Below are 16,016 nucleotides of genomic sequence, written 5' to 3' on the forward strand. Positions count from 1 at the left end.
AATCATGATTTGGATCAAAGATCTGGGCCAAGGTGCAGAAAAAATGTCAAGTCATCAGGGAGGGATAATTACACAGCAGGTGTAATACTTAAAGTGCTAAGTGTAATCCTGAAAAAGGAGCCAAACCAGGATTTTACTAAAGTATGTTCAAATCCCGGGAGCGGAACGAGCGCCTGCTGTTAGCTCCAGCTCCTGCCAACCTAGCAGTTCGAAAACATGCAAATGTGAGTAATAATAATAATAATAATAATAATAATAATAATAATAATAATAATTTTATTTATATCCTGCCTCCATCTCCCCCGAAGGGGACTCGGGGCGGCTTACAGCAAAATCAAAATACAAGCAATGAAAAAATATGACACATCAAAGGACAACAACAGAAACCAATAATAAAATACACACTATAGGAGAAAAAAACACAACACAGAATTAAAACATCAAATTAAAACCAATGAGGTTGCAATAGTGGATGAGCAAAGTGCACATTATGAGTAACAAATTCATAAATAGATAAAGTGCAATAGAATCATTTAAGGTCACATTAGATAGGGAGGAGTCCTGAATAATATCAAGCAATCAGGAATCAGGAGAAGAGTGACCAGTACAAAAGGTCGGGAGCATAATAATTATGATGGAAAAAGGCGATCTTAACCAAAGGCCTGGGTGAAAAGCCAAGTAGATCAATAGGTACTGCTCCAGCGGGAAGGTAACAGCGCTCCATGCAGTCATGCCACTGGCCACATGACCTTGGAGGTGTCTACGGACAATGCCGGCTCTTCGACTTAGAAATGGAGATGAGCACCAACCCCCGGTCAGACATGACTGGACTTAACGTCAGGGGAAAACCTTTACCTTTACCTATGTCTATTTTATGTGATCTTACTAGGTTTATGATCTATTTTATTGTTGCTTGATTTGTTTTATTGTTGTGTTTTTACATTGTCTGTTTATCCTGGGCTTGGCCCCATGTAAGCCGCCCCGAGTCTCTTTGGGGAGATGGGGCAGGGTATAAAAATACAATTATTATTATTATTTTATTGTATTTTATTTGCATGCTCATTTTCCAATACTTTTGCAGGTTTGTGATCCCACCAGTTCTTTGCTGCTGGGAGGTGGTACTTGAGGCATAAGTTCCAGTGAATCATTTGGGCCACATAGTTGTGCCTCTGTTTGTAGTCTGTCTGTGCAATTTTCTTACAGCAGCTGAGGATATGATCAATGGTTTCGTCGGTTTCCTTGCACAGTCTGCATTTGGGGTCATCAGCTGATTTTTCGATCTTGGCCATTATTATTATTATTATTATTATTATTATTATTATTATTATTATTATTATAAAAAGGTGTGGGTTCAAGAGTATGGAAGGCATTCTTGACCACACCCACTGCCCATACCTTCTGCTTGACCTTCAGCACAGTGGCACCCAGATACCTCTGGCAAACGGATGCTGCTTCCTCCTGACTGCTGTAGCGCTCCGAAGATAAGCAGGCTCCATGCTCAAACACCCAGGACTCCAGGGGCAGGCACTTCAGGGAGTAGACCACGGCTGTGAAAAGTGGGTTGGTCATTACCAGCAGGGTCAAGGAGGCAGCAAGGCATCCTGCGGAGTGCTTCCACCAACCCTTAGAGCTGCTAGGCCTCTATTCCACTCTCAGATGTTCCCATCTGCTCAGGGTCAGGGGTACCACCATTGCTCTTGCCAGACAAAGCATCAGTGGAAGCCATAGATGGCCACTGTCCCTTGGAGCTCAAGGGCTGCAGGTTGGTCTGGGCAGAGAGGTTTCAGGCCTTGTTCTATCCCAATGATGGGCAAGCCTTTGCCCTTGGTGTGTCAAAATTCACCAAAAAACCTAGCATGACTTGGGTGGTGTGTCACGAGAACAAAAACATAATTTCTCAATATGTATAGTTTAAATAACAAAAATATATATTTGTAATATTTTTTTTTTTTGTGTCAGGAGCAACCGGAGTTGCTTCTGGGGTGAGAGAATTGACTGTCTGCAAGGACGTTGCCCAGGGGACGCCCGGATGTTTTGATGTTTTACCATCCTTGTGGGAAGCTTCTCTCATGTCCCTGCATGGAGCTGGAGCTGATAGAGGGAGCTCATCCGCGCTCTCCCTGGGTGGGATTTGAACCTGGCAGCCTTCAGGTCAGCAACCCAACCTTCAAGTCACAAGGCTTTAATCCACTAGGCCACGGGGGCTCCTTATTTGTAATATATAACTGTATATAATAAATCAAAAACTATTTACTACCATTATTTCCATGTACAATAATCTATGGTACCTCTTGCAGTTTCCACGCTGATTTCTCTCTATTCTAGTTTCAATGTAGTCATGAATAATGAATAATAATATAATAAGTGCGGTTGGTGGGGACACGAGACAGGGCCTTCTCTGTGGTGGCCCCCCGAATCTGGAACACCCTCCCCAAGGATCTCAGACAGGCCCCTACATTGGCAGTCTTCAGAAAGAACTTGAAGACCTGGCTGTTCCAATGTGCCTTCCCAGATTAATAGGAAATCTCCAACACCAAGTCCCATAAGCACTTTATTAGAACTAAGATCGTATATCGCACTCTGCACTTGCCCTAGAAGCCTTATATATCATCTGTCACATCAGCACTTTTAATCTTGTACCCATTACTCTGGCCCGGCCCAGTTTTATTGTGTTTTAGCGTATTGTTTATTGCTTGTTGTTTATACTGTTTTAATTGTTTTAATTTGCCTTTTGTTTTGTATTGTTATATTGTGTGTTGAGGCCTTGGCCTTTGTAAGCCGCATCGAGTCCTTCGGGAGATGCTAGCGGGGTACAAATAAAGTTTAATAATAATATTAATAATAATAATAATAATAATAATAGTAATTATATATAATTTACATATGTTTTAATTGTTATGATGTATTTTAATGATGTATTTTTATAGTTTTAATTGATTATATGTACTGTTTTTGTTTTATTATTATGTTCTTGGCATTAAATGTTGCCAACTGTTGTAAGCCGCCCTGAGTCCCCCCGGGTGAGAAGGGCGGGGTATAAATGCTGGAAATAAATAAATAATATATAAATGTAATGTGCATAATTCCCATGGACTAAACAACAAAACCACTGGACCAAATCACATCAAATTTGGCCACAAAATCATTAGTCATCCAATCAATCTGCATGCAGCAGTGTGTCAGCAAAAACGGCTAGGTGTGTTAGTGCTGAAACGCGTGTCATAGGTTGGCCATCACTGTTCTATCCCCTTTGTGACCCCGGGAAGTGAAGGGGAAGCCCGTCAGGTTGCAAGCGCACACAACCCTCTGCCTAACATACCCGGTGCCTGCCTGTAGCGCAAGAATCCATCACAGCGGCCAGTCAGGGGGTTGCAGCTCAGCCGGGGGTCACACTGGGGGCACATGGATTGGCAGTCCTGGCCAGAGTAGCCGGGGGAGCACCGCGTCTTGACGTGGATAACGGCCGCAGGGTCAGTGGTGGGGCCCTCAAGGGTGACCAAGCGCCTCCCAAAGCTGAGACGGTGGCCGGCCGAGGTGCTGACCACGACATTGCAGCCGGGGCCCAAAGTGCTGCACTGGCGCTGGGCCACCTGGAGCGAGGAGAAGCTGAGGTCTGCAGAAGGAGCCCCATGGAAGGATTTCCCTGGGAAGGTAACATATAGGTCTGGGGGGGTTGGGAGGGGATGGAGAAAAGAAGCATCAGGTCCCATGGCCCTCCCCTCTAGTTCCAGGCCATGCAGACATACCATATATCAGGGGTCCCCAAACTAAGGCCCGGGGGCCGGATGCGGCCCTCCGAGGTCATTTACCTGGCCCCCGCCCTCAGTTTTATAATATAATATATTGTATATACATATAATATTGATAATAATATTATAATGTAATACAATATAACACTAATAATAATACCACATAATAATATTAATTATATATTCTATCTATATATATAAAAGAGTGATGGCATCAGGGCAGCGGACAAAACAACAAAACTACAGGCCCCCCAACCTCGAAATTTGACAACACAACCCATCATTCACGGCTCAAGGTTGATACAACAAAAAGAAAAGAAAAATAAAGTCCTAATTACAGGGAGAGGAATAATAGTTTTTATCCAATTGCTGCCAGTTAGAAGGCTAAGTTCCGCCCACTTGGTCTCCTAGCAACCTACTCAGCCCAGGGGACAGGCACAGATAGGCCTCACTTATTTATTTATTTATTTATTTATTTTATTTCAATTATTTATACCCCGTCCTTCTAACCCGAGGAGACTCACTTAGGCCTCTTCCACAGATTATCAGATTTTAACTGGATTATATGGCAGTGTAGACTCAAGGCCCTTCCACACAGCTATATAACCCATTTAGAATCTTATATTATATGCTTTGAACTGGATTATCTTGACTCCACACTACCATATAATCCACTTCAGTGTGCCTACTAAACATAAAGACTACCATACAACAGACATTCAATACCACCACTACCTCAACAATTTCTCACCAACACCACCAGAAAATGCCACAGCAACGCGTGGCCGGGCACAGCTAGTATTACATATAATATTACTCATAATATTACAGTATAGTGGTATAGTTCAATAAAGTAATATATAATGCTAATATTGTGCTATGCTAATAATATAATATATTGTATGTACATATAATTTGTAAGCCACTCTGAGTCCCCTTTGGGGTGAGAAGGGTGTGATACAAATGTAGTAAATAAATGCAGTAAATAAATAATAAATAAATAAATTTTAGACTTAGGCTCACCCAAAGTCTGACATGACTTGAAGGCACACAACAACAACAACAACAATTAACTTGACTATCTCATTGGCCAGAAGCAGGGCCACACTTCCCATTGAAATCCTGATAAATGTATGTTTGTTAAAATTGTTTTTATTTTTAAAAATTGTATTGTTCTTTCATTGTTCTTGTTATTGTTGTTGTTTTTGCACTACAAGTAAGACATGTGCAGTGTGCATCGGAATTTGTTTGTATTTTTTTTCCAAATGATAATCCGGCCCCTCAACAGTCTGAAGGATTGTGGACTGGCCCTCGGTTTAAAAAGTTTGAGGACCCCTGCCATATATACTCAAGTATAAGCCAACCCAAATATAAGCCGAGGCAACTAATTTTACCACAAAAAAAAAAACTGGGAAAACATTGACTCCACTATAAGCCGAGGGTGGTAAATTTCAGAAATAAAAATAGATACCAAGAAAATTACATTAATTGAGGCATCCATAGGTTAAATGTTTTTGAATATTTACATAAAGCTCAAATTTAAGATAAGGCTGTCCAACTCTGATCAAATCATTATTCTCATCTTCTTCAATGTAAATGTGCTTATGTATCCTTTTAATAATAATAGAGTAAAATAATACATGTAATACAGTAGAGTCTCACTTATCCAAGCTAAACAGGCCGGCAGAAGCTTGGATAAGCGAATATCTTGGATAATAAGGAGGGATTAAGGAAAAGCCTATTCAACATCAAATTAGGTTATGATTTTACAAATTAAGCACCAAAACATAATGTTATACAACAAATTTGACAGAAAAAGTAGTTCAATACGCAGTAATGCTATGTCGCAATTACTGTATTTACAAATTTAGCACGAAAATATCACGATGTATTGAAAACACTGACTACAAAAATGTGTTGCATAATCCAGAACGTTGGATAAGCGAGTGTTGGATAAGTGAGACTCTACTGTACCAAGAAAATTACATTAATTGAGGCATCTGTAGGTTAAATGGTTTTGAATATTTACATAAAGCTCAAATTTAAGATAAGGCTTTCCAACTCTGATTGAATCATCATTCTCATCTTCTTCAATGTAAATGTGCTTATGTATCCTTTTTATAATAATAGAGTAAAATAATATATGTAATAATAATAATAATAAATACAGGAAAATAATACATGTAATAATAAAAAGAGTAGAATAATAAATGTAATCATAATAATAAGATCAGAGTGAAATAATAAATGTATTAATAATAATAATAATAGAGTAAAATAAATGTAATAGTAGCAACAATAATAGAGAAAAATAATAAATGTAATACTACCAATAATAATAGAGAAGAATAATAAATGTACCATATATTCTCAAGTATAAGCTGACCCAAATATAAGCCAACCAGGACCCCCACCCGAGTATAAGCCGAGGGGGGCTTTTTCAGTCTTAAAAAAAGGGCGGAAAAACTAGGCTTATACTTGAGTATATACAGTATTCTCCTTGCTTATGAGACGCTGTTTTCTGTCTAAATGGTGCACTGTGTGTCCTGCTGAATGACCACCCCAGGACCTGCTCCCCATGAGGTCACAAGTGGCATCTGTGGATCTTAAGTTCTGGCAGGGTCTAGCACAGCCTTCCTCTGTGAGGTAAAGGTGCCCTTGAAGCTCCACCGGCACCTGGCCAGCGCCACACCTAAGAGGTAAACATAGCATGGGCTCTATACCTCACCATGGAAAAACCTCCCCCCCACACACACACTTTTCTTGCCATTGTTAGGAAATGTATGTGGGATAAGAGCGTACACTGTGCTGTTCCACTCAATAAATAAAGATGCGTGACGTAAACAAAAAAGCAATTCAGTACTAAAACCACAGTGCTCTGAAAGCAATAAAGGGCAATATACAAAGAGCAACCGATGCAAAGTCAAAGAATGGACTTTGCATAAAATTCCCCAATCAAATGGCAGGCCAGGGAATTAATGCATTTCATTGTTACGGTCACAGACCAACTTTACAGCATTTTATAAACTGAGTTGTTTTTTTTTTTTAAAAGCGTCAACATTAAAAAGACCAAAAATTCACAACAGGCCAAGGAAAGGTTTTCCCCAAAGCAAAACCTCCCAGTGAGAGCAGAACAACAGCTGGGAAGTGGGCACCTAATTCTTACCGCTCTGTTGCAAAGCCTGGCAGACCCACCGGTGAGGCCGGTGGCAGGGCTCGGCCTTCAGGAAGCCAGTGGGCAGGGCCAGAGTGCAGATTGTGCTACCAGGGCCCCCCCAGGAAACCAGGAAGCTGTGGCCAAAGAGAGAGAGAGGAGAACAGTGTGGGGTGAAAGCTCATGAGACATATGTCCAAGTCAACACACACAGGGATGCAGCCGTAATGCATGATGACCACAGTCTGGCCATTCACATGGAGAGCAGAAGCAGCCACAAACAGAACAGAGTGGCTCTTACCGTTGCAAAGATGCACTGAGGGGGCTTCCGTCGGCCCAGCGCAACAGGTCCTTTCTGCCACCACTATCGCTGCTGCTGCGGAGACCGGTCCAGACGCTAACCTGCAGCTCCTCTTGCAGCCAGGCCTGGGAAGGACAACAGAGGGAGGTCCCTATCACAGGCCCACAGCAGCAACAACATGTGTGTGTATGTGTGTCTCCTAACAGCAGACCCCAAGGGGGTTGGTTTCCCAATGGAGCTGAACAGCAAAAAGGGGAAGGGAAAGAGCGTGGACCACGCTCTTGTTACATCCCCGTTTAGACTACTGCAACGCACTCTACGTGGGGCTGCCTTTGAAGACTGTTTGGAAGCTTCAATCGCAGTCGCGGTTGGTGGGGACGAGGGAGAGGGCCTTCTCCGTCGTGGCCCCCCAGCTTTGGAACTCACTCCCCAGGGAGATCAGGCAGGCCCCCACCCTCCTCTCCTTTCGGAGGAGCCTGAAAACCTGGCTCTTCCAGAAGGCCTTTGATGATTGACCCTGTAGGTTCGACCTATTTGCCCACTGAGCATAGACCCATAGGTATGCCTTCTCAGTATTACACTTAGCACTTTAATGACTACGTCAGCTAGGTAACTACCCCTTCCTGATGACTTCAACATATTTTGCACTTTGGCCCAGATCCGTGAATTCAACTCATGTTTTTAATACCTATTTTGTATGCTGACCTTTTATGACTGTTTTTTATCAATATTGTTGTTTTTATTGTTGATTGGTTTTATTGCATTGTTCGCTTTTATATTGTTATGTCTGGGCATGGCCCCATGTAAGCCGCCCCGAGTCCCTTCGGGGAGATGGGGCGGGGTATAAGAATAAAGTTATTATTATTATTATTGTTTTATTATGACACAGCAAACAAGATAGATATGCTGGATTTCATATCACAAAATCACAAGTCGAACACTTCCCAAGTGTCTAGGACTGCGTGATTATTATTATTATTATTATTATTATTATTATTATTATTATTAGTCCAACGGGAGGCTGCCAGGTTCCGGCCCAGCTTATCTGTCCAAACGTGTCCCCTGCGATGACCCTCCTCGAAGCTTAAGATCGTCAGGTGAGGCCCTGCTCGCGGCCCCATCAGTCTCACAGGTGGGGCTGGCGGGGACGAGAGACAGGGCCTTTTCAGTGGTGGCTCCCCGCCTATGGAACGCCCTCCCCATTGAAGTCAGGCAGGCTCCCTCCCTCCTGTCTTTCCGAAAGAGAACAAAAACATGGTTATGGGACCAGGCATTTGAACATGAGTAGCAGCAAAAATGAGATATGAATATATGACCTACTGAGAGACCCCAGCTGGACATGGAAAGCACCTTAAATGTATATTTAAATGTATAATTATGTATATTTTTAATGTATATTCTTAATTTTATTGTAATTTTTAATCTCGATGGATTTTTAAATTTGATGAAAACTGGGTTGTTGTATGTCTTTTGGGCTGTGTGGCCATGTTCCAGAAGTATTCTCTCCTGACGTTTCGCCCACATCTATGGCAGGCATCCTCAGAGGTTGTGAGGTATGGAGAAACTAAGCAAGGAAAGGAAAGAATATATATCTGTGTAGAGTCCAGGGTGTGGCAAGATTCCTTTGTCACTGGGAAGCCAGCATTAATGTTTCAGTTAATCACCCTAATTAGCATTGGAAAGGTTTTTTGTCTCTTTGTTTTTTGTCAGAGAAGCCACTGAAATCCACAAGCATGTGGACAACTTCAACAGAAAAGAAGAAACCATGAAAATGAACAAAATCTGGCTACCAGTATTACAAAACTCTAAAATCAAAACATTAGATGGGAACCAACACTCTGGGGTCTAATGACTGAACAAAGGATGCCCCCAGGCAAGAAACAAAAAACCTTTCCAATGCTAATTAGGGTGATTAACTGAAACATTAATGCTGGCTTCCCAGTGACAAAGGACTCTTGCCACACCCTGGACTCTACACAGATATATATTCTTTCCTTTCCTTACTTAGTTTATCCATACCTCACAACCTCTGAGGATGCCTGTCATAGATGTGGGCGAAACGTCAGGAGAGAATGCTGCTTCTGGAACATGGCCGTACGGCCCGAAAGACATACAACAACTCTGTAATCCCGGCCATGAAAGCCTTTGACAACACATTGATGAAAACTGGTTTTTGATGTGTATGTTTATATTGTAAGCCGCCCTAAGTCCCCTGCTGGGTGAGAAGGGTGGGGTAGAAGTGATGTAATAAATAAACAAATCCTTCTTCTAATGGCAGCCAGGGAGGAGGCTGGAGCTGGCGGTGCATTCCCTCCAGCATCAGAGGCTGCCACTGGGGCACACCTTTCTATGGAGTAACCAGGGATTGGGTGCTAAAGTGGGGCAGAATGTGAGTGCAGAAGGGCCCTGGGACCGAGGCAGCTTCCCACCTCTCCTGTGCTTCTACTTTTTGGGAAGTGCCTGTGCCTTGTGCAGAGAGGGGCCACTGGCCAGACTGGATGGGGGGCTGGGTGTGATCCAAATGGGGGAAACTGCTCACCAGGTCCTGAGGGCTGCTCAGGGTGAGCAAAGAGCCGCCGTGGAACCTCTGGCAGAACCTCAGTGCCTGGCTCCACTCCAGGGCCACATCCAGGACTAGGAAGAGGCACTTGTCTTTCCAGGACCTCCAGCCCGGGCTCCGGGGGCAGCGCAAGTCTGGGAAGGAAGAAGAGGAGTGGCCCCATGAGCCTGGCCAGCTTCTTTCACCCTGGGGTTATGTCTTATGCAGGATCTCCAGCCTAACCCTCATCATAGAGTTGTTGTGGGGATAAAAGGGAGAAGAGGGAGGGAGGGCAGAGGAGACAGCACGCACCCCAATCCAAGACAAAATACAAGGCTTGTGGGCTGCATTTCTTCAAGAGCAGTTGGGTGCTCCTGAGGTCTTGAAACACGCAGAAGCCGGACTGCAGGCTCTGCAGGCGCTGGTCCGGCAAGAGGCGGAAGGAATGCCGGGCCTCCGCAGAACAGTTCCAGCTGCTCCTCAAGAAGGCTCCATCCACAGCCACCTGCCCAGAGCAGAAGAAAGACGGCCACAGATATATATCGGTCAGGAAGGACACACTGTTGGGAATCATCCTGGACTACTCAAGTCTAAATGTAGTCAGATAGAAGATAGAGTTAGATTGAGGGAATCTTTTCCCCGTTTCCAAAGCATGCCTAGATAAGGCTTCACCATTGTTTCCTGCTTCCCGTCCTATTTAGGTCAGCCCACCCTTTGATGTTTCTAGAAATGTGATCTCTCCTAGGGCTTTGATGTAACTTCCCCCAATTTGGCCTTTTGGAATGTTTATGGCCCTAGCGAAGAACAGCCCCATGAGGCTTGGTCGCCATTCCAGCTTCCTGCTTTGTTCCAGAGAGGACGCACCTCTGTCCTCTATTAGTCAAGATGTAGCTACCTAGAGCTTTGTTATTTTAATCCGTCTATGTGTATTAGAACAGGATTAGATAGTTAGGTCCGAACCTTTTCTATCCATCAATGGATTTCTTTTTACCTCAATAAATGCTTTTAAACTTTAAAGCTAACTTTGCATCCCTTTGCCTTCCTGATGACACAGAGGCCTTCCGAAACGCACACTGCGCGTAAGTCTCACCGCTGCTGCAATTTTTACTCTATTTTAATGGGAATTTATCTCATAAAGAGGGTGATTAGGGCTTAACGGCTCGTCCATTCCCAACACACACAGGCTATTTGAGGTGCAGCATTGTGCTTTGGCCTGAGCCTCCTGGGAAATGCAAGATTCCCAGTCCCCACCCCTCTTCTGTTGAAGAAGGGCCCTGATCTCTTTGATGGTTCATTTTCTTGTGGGAGAACGTGGGAAGACCAAGGCCAGGGAATGGGTTGAGAAAGTGAGGAAAAGAAGCAAGACTAACGTGGCCATAAAAAGAAGCTTCATAGACCCCCTGAAGCTACTTCAGGAGGCCCTGGAGAAGATGTAGGGGTGCACTCTCTGAGTCTAGCCCCTGGAAAATGTATATCGTCTGAATTTGGGAAATATTGCCCCAAAGAGCTCCAGCACCTGTCTGTGCACACTTTTTCTCCTTCTCCCAGATCTCAGGTCATTCCTCTTACCAGGAGGCAGGAAGGTAGGTTGGCCATGCTGCGCAGCCGCCCGTTCAGCTGCAGCCCCCAGAAGGCCCCGCTGGGGCACTGGGCCAGAAGGGGCACGATGGAGACCAGGAGCTGCGCCGGATCTGCACACAGGACCGAATGCTTCCCTCTGAGCCGGAGGAGGCCAAACCACATGAAGGCAGCCTCTTTGGGGGGAGAAACAAGATGTTCCTGCTGAAACAGTATCATTACTGGCCTTGCAAAATAGCAAGGCACTCCCATGCAACTTCCCTTCTCCCAAAGCTGGCTCATCACCTCCTTGTCCCAGGCCTTGGGCCACCCCTTACCTGGCTGGTCACTTGGAGCGAGGGGCTGCACCGGGGGAGGCCTCTCTGCCGACAGCTGGGCCCAGCTCACCACGTTCCCTGGGAACTTCCACTTGGTCCTTGAAGCTGCCAGTTGCCTCACTGAAGGCCGTGAGAGAGCTCTGTCCCACAGGTTCACTTCGCTCAGGTCTCCCTCGAAGAAGTAGGTCCCTGCAAACCAGGAGAGAGGGATGAGGCACTAGCTTTTTGACTATATGAAAAGGGAGGAAGCAGGCTGGGGTTGTTTGCTGTTGTGAACGTTAAGGTTGCTTCTGGCTTACGGTGAACCCAAGGCAAATCTATCATGAGCGCTGTCTTGGCAAGATTGGCTCAGAATGGGTTTGCCACCATGGCCTTCCTTTGAGACTGAGAAAGTGTGACTTGTCTAAGACCCCCCCCCCCCCACCCCAGTGATTTCAGCATTTTTGCATTTCTGTGCTGTTGTGGTAATCTCTGAGAGGTTAGACTCAATTTAACCCACTCTGGGGGAGAGTCCACCAAAAATCAGCAGAGTAGCAAAAGCAAAGCTTTGAAATGCAGCACTTACTTACATGGGGAGAGCAAGAGAAGCCTTTGACCATTTAGGATTGCAATGGACTGCAGAGTCTCAGTAAAAGTTCAAAAAGTATTTATTCAGGTAAAAAGAACTCCATTGTAGATAGAAAGGCTTGGGAGCTGTCTAGTCTACTCTAGACTGGTTTCTAAGGAAAAATAACAAACATCTAAATAGTTACATCTTGCTAGGAGAGATGGTGAGACGTGTTGTTAGCTTGAAGAACAAAGGGAGAAGAGAGAACCAAAATGGTTCCGACCTCAAGGTCCACTTTATTGGGGCCATAAAAGACATTCTGACCAATGGGAAGTTAGTGTCCCTAAATATTCACATTTCTACTAACTTCAAAGTAAGGGATGTGACGTAAACAGGATAGAGGAAAACACAGCAAAGCCTGTCTAGGCATGCTTTGGAAACAGGGAAAGGATTCCCTCAATCTATCATCTATCTAACTACATTTAGACCTGAGTAGTCCAGGATGATTCCAAACATGTGCAACAATGGCTACCAAGACACCAAAGTGGTATTTCCTCCTTCACAGGATACTCAAAGCAACCTGAACTGTGTTCTGTATGAGAAGTGGTCATGTGGGGCAGGACAGCCTACAAAAGGCCCAGTGAGTTGCCAAGATACACTCACCCCTGTTGTCCTCCTCCAGCTGCCCGACACTCAGCCTGCCTCCCAGCGCAAGGCCCCTCCACAGGAAAACACTGGCGGGTGCTGTGAAATAGGGCTCCCAGGGCTCTCCATCCACAAAGACCATGAAGGGGGGCCAACCAGGAGCGTTGGAGACGGAGACAACCAAGTGGTGCCAGGACCCGTCCAGAAGGAAGCCACGCGTGCCGCTGAACAGGGTGGCCCTGCAGAGAAGAGGACAGAAGTCATGATTTCAAAGAGGACACAGGCTGCAGGACTCTCGCGGCAATTATCAGATAATCTCCAAGTTCACCGAGGAGGCCAAATGCACAGAGCACCAAAGAGGAGCAGGAGGAGTGGTAATTCATGACCCAACTGCTAGAGAATCCCAGCCTTTGCTTTGTTTGTCTCAGATCTCAGAGTCATCTGCTCAATAATTATGTATTTTTGTCCATCTAATAGCTGACTTGCCCTCAGTCCTCTGAACCAAAGTGGCTCGCGGTAGGATTAAAAAAACAGATGTCATTAAAAACACAGCAAGGAGCCTCCGATGGCCTAGGGGATAAAAGCCTTGTGACTTGAAGGTTGGGTTGCTGACCTGAAAGCTGCCAGGTTCAAATCCCACCCGGGGAGAGCGTGGATGAGCTCCCTCTATCAGCTCCAGCTCCATGTGGGGACATCAGAGAAGCCTCCCACAAGGATGGTAAAACATCAAAACATCCGGGCGTCCCCTGGGCAACGTCCTTGCAGACGGCCAATTCTCTCACTCCAGAAGCAACTCCGGTTGCTCCTGACACGAAAAAAAAAGTTCTAATACTGAAGCACAATCAAACAGAACTACAGTAGAGTCTCACTTATGCAACACTCGCTTATCCAACGTTCTGGATTATCCAATATATCATGATATTTTGGTAATAAATTCGTAAATACAGTAATTACTGCATAACATTACCATGTATTGAACTACTTTTTCTGTTGAATTTGTTGTATAACATGATGTTTTGGTGCTTAATTTGTAAAATTATAACCTAATTTGATGTTTAATAGGCTTTTCCTTAATTCTTCCTTATTATCCAACATATTCGCTTATCCAACGTTCTGCCGGCCTGTTTATGTTCGATAAGTGAGACTCTACTGTACATCCTTAAATAGCCAAATTAAAAACATTTTAAAACTGAATGTGGATCGAGGGAGAAACTACCTGAAATGAAATGTTTGCTCTGTGCTTCTGGAAGAGTTCATGTTGCAGGTTGTAGGGAAAATAACCCTGCTCACCCCTTGATGTGGAATTCCAGTCCGGATGGGGAGAGAAGGAAGAGCGCAAACTCCGGTCGCCTCCACTTCAGGGAGTAGCTGACCAGGCACATCTTGGGAGCCCGAGTGGCGGAGCTTCGGAGCCAGAGTGCCACAGAGAAGTTGCCCAGGTATGACTGGATGGCATTCTCCAGCTGCAGGCCGCTGCTGCCAGGGAAGTGCAGCTCCGACGAGAGGCCGTACTCTACAAGGGAATGACCAGAGAATGTTCCTTGGCTGGCAGGAGGGCTGCTAGCCCCTCTTCCACCAATCTCAAAGGAGAAAGAACCTTTGTCCTGAACCCTACCTAGCCCCACCACATCAAAACCAGTTTACCTAGAGAGGCATTGTCCACAGTTGCTCCAGTTATCTGCAAAGAGCTGAGATGTGCAAAAGAAATGCCGCGGGGGCCTGAGAGTCGGAAGTGTTCCTGGTGGTTGAGGTAGCTGGCTGCCCCGTTCGAGTAGGTGATGAAGGTCCAAGTGTTGAGCCCCGGAGAGAAGGAGGTGCGAGGGACATTCTTGTGCACAGAAACGCCCCCAAGTTCAGAGAGAATGCTGCCCTGCACCCGGGTGCCGTTGGTGCGGAGGATGAGCCAGAAAAGGGTGGTGCTGGTGTTGGCACGGAGGCCAGTCAAGGATAGAAAGCAGGTGGAATTGGCAGCCAAGGAGAAGGTGATGTCTGCTGTGGCCTGTGGGCCCATGCCGCCAGGGAGAGGGAAGCGCACAAACCCGGGTAGGCCACAAAAATCTGAGAAGAGGAACGAGGGTAGATTAGGTCCAAACGGGGACTCTAGAGCCATCAAGACCAGGGAAGACAATGAAACAAGACTCTGCTTTGAAGAAGAGTGAACCTTGAAATGTTGAGTATTACTAGAGAAGACCAGCCCAGATGTGGGTTATTTCCCCCTCTTTCCACCGGATTCCTCGCACTCACCATATCTGTGCTGGCAGATGAACCCTGTGACCTCACTTTTGGGGCGCACACTGCAAGGCCTGGTTTCCCACGCTCCGTGATGAGCCACATTGGCAGCCTGGAGGCTCAGCACAGCACACTGGTCCCGCTTCTTCGATGGGACCTTTTCTGGACAGAAGAGAAACAAGAAGATTTCCACCTCAAGTCTTTAGGAGATAGGCCTAAAGTTGCCAGTAGAATGAGTCCTAAGCAGTGAAAAACTCACCTACTACAGCTGTAGCCAGGAGAGGAGTCTTTCACTGCTCAGGACACATTCAAGGCACCCTTGGCAAGGTTTTCTTTTGTATCATTCACCCATCATTTTGTTATTGTTCATAAAATGCCACTTCGTGGTATGTGGTGGATCATTCCAGCGGTTACAGAAGAGCCATGCTCTCAGAAAGGCAGGTACCTGGATGCCACCGCAAATAGTCAGGGGCCGATGAGTCAGTCCACCTCCAGTTGGTGCCTAAGCGGAGCCCAATCCACATGTGCCAACCGTTTTCCGGAAAAGCGTCTGGAGCAGGGAGACAGAAGGAGCACTGTGGGCACTTTGAAACAGACCCTCCTTCCGCTTACCATCCAAGGCAAGACCCTTGCAATCCAACCAGACCCCACTTACCCAGGCTTTACGGACTCCCCAAAATCCACAAGGACTCCATCCCACTCAGACCCATTGTAAGTGCCATTGGATCGCTGACTTACAACCTGGCAAAATTTCTGGCTACACAGCTACAAACCCACATTGGGCTCACTGCACACTATATCAAGGACTCAACACACTTTATTAAAAAGATCAGCAACCTCAATCTAAGCACCAATGACATCCTGATCAGCTTTGATGTGGTGTCCCTTTTTACCAAAGTCCCAGTAGCTGACACCCTCACACTAATCAAACAAAACTTCCCAGAAGACATCACAGCC

General features: G+C 45.4%; 1 protein-coding gene across 3 annotated transcripts in view; it reads right to left on the reverse strand.

Annotated features, from left to right (window-relative positions):
* LOC103281621 (uncharacterized) overlaps nt 1-16,016 on the reverse strand; it is a 37,699-nt gene that overhangs the window by 14,387 nt on the left and 7,296 nt on the right. For 2 of the 3 annotated variants that reach the window (XM_062959094.1, XM_062959093.1), the window contains exons 6-18: nt 15,505-15,609; nt 15,075-15,221; nt 14,475-14,888; nt 14,121-14,343; nt 12,849-13,069; nt 11,639-11,827; nt 11,313-11,497; nt 10,056-10,248; nt 9,744-9,898; nt 7,205-7,329; nt 6,916-7,040; nt 3,320-3,664; nt 1,396-1,547 (exon numbers count right to left, since the gene is read on the reverse strand). In XM_062959094.1, the coding sequence (XP_062815164.1) occupies nt 1,396-1,547; nt 3,320-3,664; nt 6,916-7,040; nt 7,205-7,329; nt 9,744-9,898; nt 10,056-10,248; nt 11,313-11,497; nt 11,639-11,827; nt 12,849-13,069; nt 14,121-14,343; nt 14,475-14,888; nt 15,075-15,221; nt 15,505-15,609 (2,579 nt within the window). Of the gene's footprint in view, nt 1-1,395; nt 1,548-3,319; nt 3,665-6,915; nt 7,041-7,204; nt 7,330-9,743; nt 9,899-10,055; nt 10,249-11,312; nt 11,498-11,638; nt 11,828-12,848; nt 13,070-14,120; nt 14,344-14,474; nt 14,889-15,074; nt 15,222-15,318; nt 15,485-15,504; nt 15,610-16,016 lie in introns of those variants that run through there. The other variant, XM_062959095.1, reaches the window with a different exon arrangement.

Source organism: Anolis carolinensis, unplaced genomic scaffold (genome assembly GCF_035594765.1).
Source record: "Anolis carolinensis isolate JA03-04 unplaced genomic scaffold, rAnoCar3.1.pri scaffold_7, whole genome shotgun sequence".
Taxonomy (NCBI): Eukaryota; Metazoa; Chordata; class Lepidosauria; order Squamata; family Dactyloidae; genus Anolis; species Anolis carolinensis.